The 14004-nt window shown below is 31.7% G+C and overlaps 1 protein-coding gene across 1 annotated transcript; it reads left to right on the top strand.

Annotated features, from left to right (window-relative positions):
* The first annotated feature begins 6577 nt into the window (after positions 1-6577).
* On the top strand, positions 6578-12609 carry LOC130623735 (GAS2-like protein 2A). The gene is made up of 8 exons (XM_057439247.1): positions 6578-7578; positions 7762-7869; positions 7963-8059; positions 8222-8415; positions 8494-8899; positions 10405-10956; positions 11222-11258; positions 11505-12609. The coding sequence occupies exons 1-8, from the start codon at positions 6961-6963 to the stop codon at positions 11524-11526; spliced, it is 2034 nt and encodes a 677-aa protein (XP_057295230.1). The 5' UTR covers positions 6578-6960; the 3' UTR covers positions 11527-12609.
* Positions 12610-14004: the final 1395 nt, after the last annotated feature.

Below are 14004 nucleotides of genomic sequence, written 5' to 3'. Positions count from 1 at the left end.
TTATCTTCAGTTCAAAAATGGAGAACATTTAAATCATAATTTACATGTTTCTTCAGAAGGCACCTCTTTTTTTGACAAAAACAATGTCTTTAATAAGCTTTACTAACATTGTTAACAACTTAATGCGTACTTAAATGACGTAGACAGATTGCATGTGTAGATTGCGAAAAATATAAAATGGCTAAAGGCTGGACGTGTCAACAAAGCTGAGCCGATGATTATCCAATTAAAATGTCTTTATTTCTGATGATGGCTATTCAAGAAAGAACAATCTATTAGTATAAAACCATTTTGATTGAGCTAGCACCCTCCTTCGCAAAGATTAAACCAGATTTAAAAAGATTTCTGAATTAAACTTCTCTAGAACTCCTCCTTAAGGATCAGAAATTGGTTTAATCATGAATGCCAACGGCTTGACAATTCTTCGTAATATTATTAGCTCTTTCAGATATCGAATTCCATGAAGAAGTCACATTTTTAGCATCCACAAAGGAGGGTGCTAAATTATCACAAATTAAAAGTTACTTCAGCGTTTTTTATGTGAACCAAATTTCATTAAATGTTGCTCCAGTGAAATTTCATTCTAACCAGTCAGGATCCATCATCGTATATGTCAATATGATACCCAGTGTGATGGTCTGGTAAGTCAGCAAGGGTGAATATATTTCCATTGAACTATCGAACTTCCAATGTTTTCTTCTTTTATAAGAACGCCTACTTTTTGTTACTAACGGTAACGTTCTTAAGAATTTGTTTTGTGAAGCATAAGTTAATCTGTACAGGCTTTTTTAAAAAACACAATTTTAAAAGAATACCTGATTTTGTAAAAATTATAAGAACGAAACAACAACAGTAAGAATTTTATTAAATACTGAGAGCAACCTTGTCATGAAATAAGAACAACTCAGGACGTAAATTCTTTGATTTAGCTCGCTTCTTAATATTTATTTTTGGGTAGTTTGTTCTTGAACACAAATCAAAGCTCCATTTGCAATGCAAAAAGCATTTTTCATATTATAAACAAATTTTCGAGACATTTGAAGAAAATTATAATATATAAGAACAAAAAAAGGTTGGATTATGAAGTTGTGTTCTTGCTATTAAAGAATAAAAGAAGAACAAACCAAGCTGAAGCAGACTTGAAAAATAAAAATAACAATTTGTAGATACTATTGGTTTTATTCGACATTTTATTTCGCATGCACCTAGGAAGATTTTTTTCCTTTCTTTCTGTTCAAAACTTGTTATTTTCTTACTATTAAACTATTTAAATAAGACCAGGCTTTGAAAAAAGAATTTATCTTTTAAACTCTTTACCTACGAAAAAGCGATAATCCTTCGTCCAATAATGATATTTCCTGACATATGATACTACAAAACGCTTTTAGCTAAATTGCTTAGATTTGTGGCTTGGTTCAGGAAAGACTAGGAAACCTATAATTTCCGCTACTCGTATTAATGTGCGTGTGAAAACATTGCTACGACTAAACGGGTCGACGACAAAACCGTTTTATAAAAGTGTTCGGCATATCATCAAAATTTCATCCAGGAAAAAAAGCAAATTAAACAAACATCTTTTAAATTTTTTACACTGTATGCTTTTCTTATTTCTCACCGCACAAAGAAATGTTTATTCAAAAAAAGCTTCGGCAACATGGCCACGTGTTACGAAAGCGTGGGTTTTTTAGTAAGATCTTGAATTAAAAATAAACCTCAATTTAATTTTGATAACTGAACAGAAAATGTATATGTTCGTGTTTAAAATAGGTATGGTTTGGTTTTTTTCTGCTTTGATATCTAGCAGGATCTATAGTTGTTGAAAATGTTATTGTGATGTCAAATTTTATTTAAATTTTTATTAAATTTTATTGTTACGTTATTGTTGTTATTAATATTCTTATAACTACGATTTTTATTTCCTGGCATGTCATTGATAGAGCGTGCTGACTTTTGAAAACATTTTGTGGTGGTCTGTAAATGAGATTAATAAAAGTATGTGTAGAATTAGAGTAATTACGTTAAATCTTTTGTCAACGGAATTCTCCTAGCCAAAATATAATTTATAATTAACATCTATACCTATAATTTTAAATGTCCTAAGTTATGGAAATTTTCTTCTTGAATGTAATCTTTGCTGTTTTTGGTATGACGTGCATAATTTTGAATACAGAAAATTACATGTTGATTTAATATTAAAAGTTGTTTTGAAATTATTCCTCATTATTGTTGTCCTTGTCATCACTATTCTTAAATAACTTTCGATCCAAAATTGACTTTACCGAAACTGAGCTTTTCTTCCTTAATAGAAATTCGAATGTCTCTACCTTTCGGAATATTTTGATATTCTGCGCTTGTGAATAATGTTTTTACCGGCTAAAACATTTTAACCACTTTTTTTACTGAGTTTTTTACCGATGGGGTATTCTGTCTCTTTTTTGTCTGTTCTGGGATTCTGTTCTTTGATCAAGCAACATGTATTACGTTCACATCGCCTTTGCCGTTATGAAAGGATACAAACGGTAAATTTATAATTTTTTTTGTTAAAAAAGTTTAGTCGAAAAGAAATTACAATTGTTTTATTCGAATTGAGATTGTTCAGAAATGGAAGAAAGTTTTCACTTGCAAACTAGCGGGAAAAGAAGAATTTGATTGCTAAAAACCTTCCCTAACTCAACTTTCTGGTTATCACCGAGCGCTTTTTACTTAATTCTTAGTTTTTCTATATCCAGCTTACTCGACGCGACTATATTGTATGTAGAGTTAATAATTCTTTCCAATTATAATTTATCGTTAACTGAAAATTTTGTGAGAAGCGAGAACAAAGGGAAGATTATTTCTATTTGTGAAAAAGAATTAGTCTGAATGGCAAAGAAGTTAAGGAAACAGATGTTTCTTTCGGAAGAAAAAAGAGAGAGAATTCTACTTGAAACAAACTTATATTTTATTTATGAAGAAAGCTAAGAAGAAAGAAAAAGAAAGAAAAAAAGAGAGAAAAAAGAAAAAAAAGTTTGAAGAAGAAATATAATGCGAAAATAGGTGTATTATTTTAATTTAAAGCTGAAATTCAATATTTTTTAGAATTTTCTCTGTTTTAGTTTGTTTTTGTTGTTTCGACAAAAAAATTATCACAAACATGATTTGTTGGTGATAAATTATTTCTTCTGGAGATGTGACATTAAGTTTGTTTTAAAGGTATTCGCGCTTTACTTTGCCAGATTCATTTTTTGACTGTTCCTTGTTTTTGCGTTTGAGAAGATTCTCCACAGGTGAGTGTCCATAGTTGTTAAAAAAAGGGAAAAAATAAATTAATACCAAATCTCTTAGTGGTGTTTTCCATTCGCATTATACAGTATGTAGTAGATTTTTAACTTGCAAGCGAGATGTGAATCATTTACCTTTGGTATTACTGATAGTAAAAATAATTAACAACTTTTCGTCAAAAACAAAAAAGAAAAAAATTCCACTTATGATTTCACTTTGGTTTCTCATCTAACGCAAAGATTCTTAACACAATCATGAGTTGTTCCTCTCTTACTGGCTTAATGGTAAGATTCTTAACAAGGTTTTTGATTCTAATTAACTTTCACATACCGTGATCAATTTATTTCATAGGTCAATAATAGGAGCCATCCAAAAATGACCTAAAACTCTAGCTACTTCTTTTTTTTCACAGTCACACCTTTTGAGGTTTTGCAACAAATCTAGGATTACCAACCCCTTGTTACGTGAAAACTTTGAGTCCCAAGCTGTAATCGTTGATAGTAGTATCACTTTTTTAAAGTTACAGACATACAGGTATAAGCAACCCTAACATTTTTCATTTCATGGTTGCAAATTCTTCACTATCACAATAAGGTAACAAGTGTTTGCTCTCTACAAATCCTGTCAATCAAAATTTTTGTAACCGTAGATAAATGAGTGCCTGAACATGCTGACTCACCACAAAACTGATAAACAACATCTTCATCAGCGAATACGACGCATATAATAAGAAAATTGCATCCTAGAATTATATGAACAAAACACGGCGTCAAGGCTACTGTCAAATTTAGAATCTAAGTATGTGTGATTTTGCGATGTGATATCCACCATGCTGTTCCTCAAAGATTTCTTCTATACCACTCGGTAGTTTTGCTTGCGTAGGAACAGTCGACTTAACATTGTCAAATACCCGCAATTGCCAATAAAAATCTTACTTAGCTATAAGAACGGGTAAGAACATATTTAGGCCTTACAATGAAAAGGACACGCAATCACTTTCTTGTAGTTGGTATTCTTATAAATAAACGTATAAAACTCTGGTAAAATAATTTTTTATCTAAGATATTGAGATGTCTAGCCTTCGTGTCCGCAGTTTCTTACTTATTTATTATTTTTGTCTGTTCCATTTTTTAAAATTTAATTTTCTTTTTAATTATTTGTTTGTCTACGTCCTAGGTGTCAGTGACAAATCATGTCATTGATCAAGTAAACAACATTACAGACAATTTTTGTTTGTTTGTTAATTTATTTATTCTTGCATATAAAACGTTTTCGGCATATCACAATTTATTGTTATAACTTTCACAATTACGTTCTTGCAACATGTTAATTCCGTTATTGTCTGAACGAAACCCTGACATGGTAATGTTTTCTTTGTCAAACTTCACTCCCTTCTTGTTTGTTTTCGCATTTGTTATGTTTACATAACGGTTTTTCAATTGGATTAACAAGAACAACAATAAACTGAATGTAAATAAAGAACTACGCATGTCATAACGAGAAAGATTTGTTGATATAACTTTTGGGTCGATGAAACAACTTGAAAAACCCATTAGATTGAAGTTGGGAAGCTTCAAAGGTTGAACCCTCGAACTGTTTGTTATCCGGAAAGAGAAATAATATAAGGAAGTAAAAATAATCAAATAATTAAAAAAGGGAAATAGACTTAAAGATTTAAACTGGCGGGACGCAGAGAGAGTTAATTCAGGGAGAATTTAAAGTATGCTTAGAATAATCTAGTTATTAAAGTATTAAAATGGAGTATTTATGACGTTATCGCCTTCATAATTAGTGAATTGAGTGTTATTGCTGTTTTATCTCCTGTCCGTTTTACTTCAAACTCTGCGCATGCGGAATAAGGTAACTTTTATCTGTTTGTTGAAATTTTACGCGGGACGTCTCTTAACGGCGCAAAATCTTTTTTCAAACTTGTCATCACCTATACATGTCATCTACTAAGTCTGGAAATGATCTCTCACTTGTTTATTGACAATATTGTGATTCTGTCAAACATGGTGATGTCATTTTTTCAATTTGAGTATAAAAACAAACTTTCTGATGGTACTTTTCATAAGCGATTGCTACATGAATCATAGCCATATTTCGGTATCTCCTTCGCAGAGGATTTGTACAATGTAACAGTATTTATGGACCAAATGTAGTCGATTAAACAAGCTCAAATACGACACAGAACAGCAAATGGGAAAGTTGGTTACTTAAGTTTGGAAGGTTATAAAAAGTTCTTGGAAGTAATAACAGAAGTGGTTAGAGGTGGTTAACCAACTTAGAACTTATAAAAAATTATTTCGATTTCTTTGAGAAATAAATTTTCACACACTTGCGTCTCATGTCACCTCACAGATCAGAATTCTTTTTAAGTAAGGAATGTTTTTAAGATCGACAGATTTGTAGAAAAATGCAATTTGGAAACAAACAAATAATATCATCTACGGTGAAGAGTTTTTAGACGAAATATACATTGAGCACGTTTGTTTACACGTCAACCAAAATGTATACACTGATAACAAATCTCATCAAATCTAAAAAAGTTAAAAACGATGATTTCAACAAACTTATCATTTACAACGTTATCCTAAGCGAAGACAGTGAGACGGTGAAAGAGTATGTAGCTAGATCTTGTCAAAAATGGAGGTATTCAACTTTTCTCGTCTTGTTATAATTTTTCTTGGCTTATCATCATCATGAAGAAGTAATTTTCATTTCATTAATTCTTAATTAATGGAGGCAGGAAACATGTCTGGTGTGAGAATTTCATGTGTCGCACCCATGCATTTTTTTCCTTCTCTTCAAATTTTTTTCGAAAAAAAAATTTATTTTAATATCTGCATATATTGTTATTCTTACTATTTAAAGTGGACTTTTTGTATAAAATTGTCTATCAAAATTGAAATCGTGAAATCACATATGCTCTCTGTTTTGAATTATCAAGACATAATAATGTATAAATGATCGAGGCAAGCAATTTCGTAATTTTTTTAAAAATTTTTAATGTAAAGATAAAGTTTTGATAAAATATCAGACGGTCTATTAACAGTTTCTGCTGCACGTATTTCTTCGATAAGTCATTCTTTATTATATTATTTTTTGTTCTTATATTATAACTTTGAAAGGTTTCTGTCTTAACATTTCGTTATATTTCTAATATTGATTGATTATGTTAACTACTGAAAAAAATGATTAATATTTGTGATTTGTGGGTAGTTAGCGATTGCATTGTGGGTACAATAGTTCGTACAACGATGGTTGAGTTTTAAATCCCTCGTTGTGCGACGTGGTATATACAGTATCACGAGGATGGGAAGAGGTTTGAGAACAGGAAAACATTTATTGTTTTTATATGCAATTTGTTTGTTGTTGTTTATTTTAAAATGCTTTTCTTTTGACAACTATTAAGATTGTGATATAATATATAAGCGTACATCATTGATGTACGCTTATATATTATATCAAGAAAAACAGGTCCAAGAAGGAAAAATCTTATTATCTCGTTATATACATTCCTGATCAAGTTTCTATTATCACATAATTCTCAGCTGTTTTGCGATAAAAATTTAGTTTGGTCTGGAAATTTCAAAGTTTCTTTTATCAGGACATCTAAGTTCGAAAATGTGCTATTTTCTAGAATAATTAATAGAACGTTGAATAAATTAATTGACGGAATACGTTACAAAACACATAATGACGCAGGACGAACCAACGAATGGCATTTCTGATCTCGAATACAGAAAACAAGAAACAGTTCTTCGACAGTATTGGTTAGCCAAATTTTTGCAAGCCATGAGAGAAGATTTATCTGAATGGATCTCAAGTTTAGCATTTCATGTCACTGTCAAACCGGATCATTTTTTAGAAAGCCTTGAAAATGGTGTTATATTGTGTCAACAGGCTAGGTTGATACAAAGATATGCTGAAGAATATTCGATACTAAATCCACAAGAAAATCTCAAAATTCCTGCTAAAGAAGTGTATTACACCGAAAAAGGAGCGTTGCCTCGATCATTCGTAGCACGTGACAACGTTGCTAATTTTATCTCATGGTGTAGGGAGCTTGGTATTCCAGATGTTGTGTTGTTTGAAAGTGAAGATTTAGTTTTACATAAAAACGAAAAATCGGTCGTGTTAACTTTATTGGATGTTGCACGCAAAGCGTATAAGTTTGGTGTGCAACCCCCTGAAATTGTAAAATTTGAAAAGGAAATTGATGAAGAAATAGAGAAAGACAAAGAAAATGAAAAAATGGGAAGGCCACCTCCAAAACCAATAGATTTAGAGGAGGATAATAATTTGGATACAATGGTAAGTAATTGTTATTGAACGTTTATCATTTCTTGAACATTAAGGGTTTAGTGGGAAAAGTTGAAGTTCTCTCATCGGTCAATGTAGAGAAATTACCCGCATTTTCTGTTGATAGAGTTTACTTAAATCTTATTGTTTTTATCTATGTTCCAACTTCTGTGTTATAATGTCCACTTTGTTCAGGTCCGCAATATCGTCAATAGATGCACATGTTACGACCGATTTCCAATTAAAAAATTAGCAGAAGGAAAATATCAACTCGGCAGAAATGACACACTTATATTTGTTAGGGTAAGTTCGACCACACGTTTAATTTGTTTCTAAAAGTTCTCCTCTCTATTTTTTCAAATTTTTTGTAATCAAAAAAAAATTATTTTTCTGTAGGTTATGCGGAAACACGTGATGGTTCGCATCGGTGGAGGTTGGGATACATTTGATCATTATATAACAAAACATGATCCATGTAGAACAAAAATTGCAGGTACATTTCTTTGTATACCTTTAACGCCTCATCTCAATCTAAAGCAACTCACCAAGAAAACTACAGTCAGACAAACAAGCATGGACTGCGTGAAATACACCCTAGGTCCAGTAGATACGTTTTTTATTGATTTATTACTTGACAACTATGTATTTGTCGTAGGCAATATTGACAACCATGGACACAATGTATCACCAGTGGCAAACAATAACAATAATCTTCCGCAGCGTAAGAAAAGTTCACAGAAAAGAGAAAGTATAAAATCAGATCCTTACAGTACAACTTCCTCAGATACATGGAGTATGTGCTCTGAAAGCAGCGATGGTTCAGGCAGTCTAGAATCTTCCAGAGTAGATGTGAGTATTATTAAAATGTGTTCTGATTAAAATTTTGAAATCCATCAATTTATTACAACTACAATTTTGTTTTTTTAGTGTTCGTGTGAAGATATAGGCCGGAAAAGTCTTAATTATCGCAAGAATTCATTTTTAAGCAACAGCGCAAATTCGGGAATGGTGGAGACGTCAAGCTATTCCGATGTCGCTATTTCTTTTACAAAATCGATCGAAGAAATAGACAGTAAACTTAAATTACTTGAAAACAACAAACCAACTCTTGACTTGACGTTAAAAGACCCGTCAATTTACGATAACAGAGGCGACAGGTGGTTACGTTGTCAATTGAATACATTAAAACAACGTCGTATGACGGTAACAAATAGCGACACTGAAAATCATCATCCTCTTGACGAATTTGTTATGAAAAGAGGCCATACGTCCGATGCAATTCAAAGAAAGACAAAAAAGAAAGATTACCTCACCCCGCAACCGCAAAAAAGAGGTAAATACTTATGATAGTGCAGGCTGTAAATAAGGTTGGGGGCACGGTCTGGTCTCAGGACCGAGATATGGTTGCATGACTGCGTCGAAGAAATGTTTTGTTTTTTACTTCTTTGACTTTTGTAGTCCACCTGGATATGAACAATGCTGACAGTTTCAAAACTTCCTTTCTTCACAGACTTGGGGTAGCTGTATTGAGACAAAGGCAGTTTTTTTTTCAAAAAAATGTAGTCAAAAGCGTCAAACGTTCAATGCTCTTTAGCCCACAGGCTGCAACGTCGCAATATGTGCACACATGTAGTACAGGCAGACAATGTTTAAGATGTGCTAGTCGTACGAAATAATCCACATGGTACACAAAGGGCCCAAAATTCGTGAAAAATAGGCATGTTGACGTCAACAAGAAATAGCACATATAAGAGACTCAATCATATAACTGAAGATCCTAAGTCCTGGACATTGATAAGTTTAAAATGCGTGAATATAATATAGAAATGACCTATGCAATTTCGAACTTAATTGTCTTGTCTCAACAAATTTTTATCAGGATTGTTACAAAGCCAAACCATTGTCGTTGCTTTAAAAATTTTAAAAATCAATAAGTTATTAACAAACAGATCATAGACATAAAGGCATGTAGATTAGAAATAGACTTCCCATCTGATCGTTCTTTTTAAATAGAACAAGAAGCCCTGGGGGCTCCAAGAATTTCTGCTCGCTACCAAAATATTTGATGACAACCTGCTATTTTGTTGTGTTATCGTGCCAAACATTCGCAGGTTTGGTGCACGAAGCTCTGAAGATAAAGCACACAAGTGACATTATATCTTACAACAAACGCAAACAAAACGAAACGTGTCATAATAAACTCACACTTTAAAAGAAATTGCTAACAAAAATTATAGCCTATCATTCATCATGGTTGAAAGTCTTGCGATTGAAACGTTTTTGGTCTTAAACGGCATTTAGTTGACAAAAAATCAAAATTTTGATGCCACCATCATGTTCAGCATACTTTTTTATTAACTGTGCCAATTTTTATCGAAAATAAAGTAGTTTTAATTTTTGGACCAATTTTTGCCTAAAATGACATTTAAGGTGGCAAAAAACCAAAATTTTGACGTCACCATCATGTTCAGCAATTCTTTATGGTAATCTGTGCCAAACTTTGTCGAAAATAAAGTAGTTTTAATTTTTGGACCAATTTTGGCCTAAAATGACATTTAGGTAACAAAAAATCAGAGGAACGTGAAATCCCAGGGTCGATTTTTTCTCAAAAAATGCTCCAAAAGAAAAGAACGACGATTTTAAAGAATTTCCTACGCCTTCGGGCGCTGAAATTCAATTAATTTTTTTGTATCGTTACTTTATGTTACGATTTAGCTCTATTTCCACAAAGATACCAAAAAGAAATAAAGATTAAACGTAAAACGATAAGTAACAGGTCTACCTAGCTAAAAGTGTTTCCTTTTTCCCATTCACTTACATATTTCTTTTATTGTACAGGTAAAAGTCAAACGCAACAACGTTCACGGAGTAAAAGTACACCAAAACATCTATCAGGTTCACTGGACCAAGGTTTAAATACAAATTGCAACTCCGTATCAAGAAAGAAGTCGGAAAGCCGCAATCAAGTGAGAAGACGTGGAGCATCCCCGTCATTGTCTTCTTCAAATCAATCACTTAATTCTTTACGATCTGAGCCTGCCACTAGGAGTGTTCAGCCTCCTTCCATGAACATGTCAACCCAAACCGAGATTGCGGATACGCAAAGAAAATCGGGGATACCAAAATCTTTACTTAGTAGAAAGGACTCTGTGGGCAATAAATCACGCATACCTAGACCAGTTATTCAACGATCCAAATCTATGGATGGAGCCAGTATATCTAGAATACGCAAACGAAACTTGGAGAACACAGGCTCGCCCAGACTAGTTCGAGAAAAGTCAGATATTTCCGGCAAAATGGTAATTAGGCGTGAAAAATCGGATTTGACTGGGCGCCAATCTAAATATAAACAAACAACGAGGGAGATCACGAACACTCCTCGTAAACGAGGTAAATAGTTTTAACTTGTTAATATTAATCCCCACCCATGTGTTCATTCGATTTCTTACAAATAATTAGCATTTGTTTAGTTTTAATCTAGTTTGTGGTTCAATCCATTCGTTCTGCTCATACAGTTTATATTTTGACTCAGTATGCCATACTAAATTTAGGGACGACTTTCTTCGCGACTTGAGTAATGGAGGCTTAACATAACTTTGACAATATAAGTCTTTTTATATATTATATTTTTTTATGTATATTTTACCTTATTTAGCTGTTGACAAGAAAGAAAAAGCTGTACCTCGTGCCAGGTAAGAAGTTGTACTACATTCTATTAGAACTGAAAACATATCTAACATCCATAACAATATAATTAAGTTGAAAATCAGAATTAGTGAATATTCTCTTTTTGTCTGCAGGGTCAAAGCACGAGTAACTGTAACTTTTTTTTCAGATTGTAACTTTTCTTTTCAGAATTTTAATATTAAAGTGAAGTGAAAAACATATTTATAAATGAATAATATAAATAATAACATGTTTCTCTTTTGTTGTTTCAGGAATACATCAACACTTGTGTAAAAAGACAGAAAAAGGGATTTTTAATGCAACAGAGAATGATAGAATGATGTTTAAAAGCAAAAGAGTTGCTGCTTACCAACTATAAAATGAACGAAGAAGAATGAATATCAAGGCTAAATAAATTAGAACCAAAAAAAGAAATTAAGAACTTTACGACATGAGTTTTTAGTGATTGTAGAATTTTGAATTTGCTTTGGTGTAGATGTAAGAGGATATTTATCCTGTCATCGCTGGCGTAAAGAAACGCATGCGCGAAAAGGCATGCCACGTGTTTAGACGAACTCTAAATGTCCGTACGCATTCAAATTATTATTATTATTATTATTATTATTATTAAACTATACACCTGTAAATAGTTAGCATTTAATCTATTTTTTATATCCAACTTCGTTTATAACTTATTCATTATTTACACGCATTGTATATAACTTTACAATATGTTTTATCTTCTATTAAAAAAGTTTGTGCTTTTAAAATATCACAACTGGCTAAAATGACTCTCAAATATGCACAAAAATGTCATCCTGTTATCCTTTTTTAGCTTAAGGAAGTAAAAATATTGAAATTGAACCTTTCAAAAGAAATTTTTTTTATTTTATTTCTTTATTTTATTAAAGAAAAAATGCGACAGCATATATACCAAATGTGTGACAACCTAAGGTCCTACAATTGTATTTCAACTTTACCATACAGTTTAGATTTAGAAAGACAGTCAGTCTGTTTACCATTCGAGAACACGTTACCACTTGTTCCTGTCATCCTTTCATGTCTTTTAAAATTCTTGTGTTTTTAAATTGGAGGTTGGATTCAGAAAAATGTATCTTGTCTTGTCCTACTCATAAACATTAATTTATTATTTGTTTTCCAAAATGTTTTTGTTTGTATGATGACTATAAAGGGTCTGCAATATGCCAGCTTTAGTAAAACGGAAATTTAGTTAAGTTTAACTTTAAAAAAGAAAAAAAATTATCGGAATTTCATGATGAACAGCGTAATGTATTGTACACACCCGCTAATTCGAATAATCGAAGAATCAGGAAAATAAATATCTAAATAAATAAATGTTTGAATCCTGTTGCAGAAGAGATTTATAAAACAAGGGAATAAGAAATTTATTTGGAATAGAAGACGTTTAAATTAATGACATTCAAATTAGTGCATGTGTACTGTTAGCAAAATAAATTGAATTGTATATATTTATCTGCAAATACGATAGAACAAAATGAGAATAGTTTGTTTTTATTTTACGTCATGTATTTCGTCTCGTATGATGTTAAGTTAGTTGTTAATTTATTCCTTCTACAACACTTCTTGACGAATTTCTGGTTGCCCAATGTCAATACCATTGTTTGGAGGTTTAATTTAAAAATTAATTTGTTGAAAATTTCATATTCAGCTTGGTATATACAGTTTAGTGACATTGTTTTTATTTTTTCAATTTTCCTTTTTTCTACCTGTTCTTCGTAACAAGGCTGAAGAGTTAACAAAACAACATCAACCCTTTAAGTACCGTTAAGGCATGCATTGTTGAGAAAATGAAATTCACAAATTTCACTGCATCGCATTTGGGTAGAGCGCAATTGAAAGTACTCGATCTTGTAAAAAATTCATTGCACTATTCAAACACCGATCTAGAGTGTTCAAAGGTCAATAGATTTTGTAGCGAAAATCGTAACCGAGTAGTTAAAGGATGAAGCTGCGCAGGTCGTGTCTATTGTTGAGATTCAAGAGATTTATCCAGTTCTAGCTAAGGATTTGAAAATTTCCATCCGCTTTTTATGAAATAGAAAAATTGAAACTTTAAGGAAAAACAATTGAAAAACAAGATAATCTTCGAAAAAATAATTTTGTTGTTTACGTAACGCACTCTTGGTTTCGCTTTGCATGCAAGATCTGTAAGAGATTAAAATGCTAAAAACCATCTTTAAGCTTACACACATTTGTGAATTTTGAATTTCTTCTTAATAAATTCATTAGTTTCCTCAAAAAATTATTTTGTTGCTCAAACCACTGTTAGGAAGTTGTAAATTTCGGCACTTTTCTTACAATTTGTTGAATTTTTTTGCACTAGTTCGAATTGTTATATAGTTTTTTGCCTGGATGATCCGATGATTTGATTGGCTTACAGCTGTTTTTTAACAACGCTTTGTATGAACACATGCTACCTGATTTTGGAAGCCATTATTAAAATGGTACCAAAAAACGTAAACAAATAAAAGAAAGGTTTCCGTGGTGAGCACACAAAAATATATAAGTCCAGCTCACTTAAAAATATTTTAAGTAAGCTGTTATTAATAATATTTTAAGTAAAAATAATTCGCTTAACAAAGATCCGAATTGGTTTTATGAACTTACTGTAGCTGAAAAAAATATTTAAAAAAATATATAAAAAATAATTCAAAAATACCGAAAAAGGAACATATTTTTTTTCTTTGATGACTTGAGAATAAGAATTGTTTCACATCTGGAAATTTATTT

This window comes from Hydractinia symbiolongicarpus, chromosome 13 (genome assembly GCF_029227915.1).
Source record: "Hydractinia symbiolongicarpus strain clone_291-10 chromosome 13, HSymV2.1, whole genome shotgun sequence".
NCBI lineage: Eukaryota > Metazoa > Cnidaria > Hydrozoa > Anthoathecata > Hydractiniidae > Hydractinia > Hydractinia symbiolongicarpus.
The sequence above is the reverse complement of the archived record's forward strand: the minus strand, read 5'-3'. Positions and strand labels throughout refer to the sequence as shown.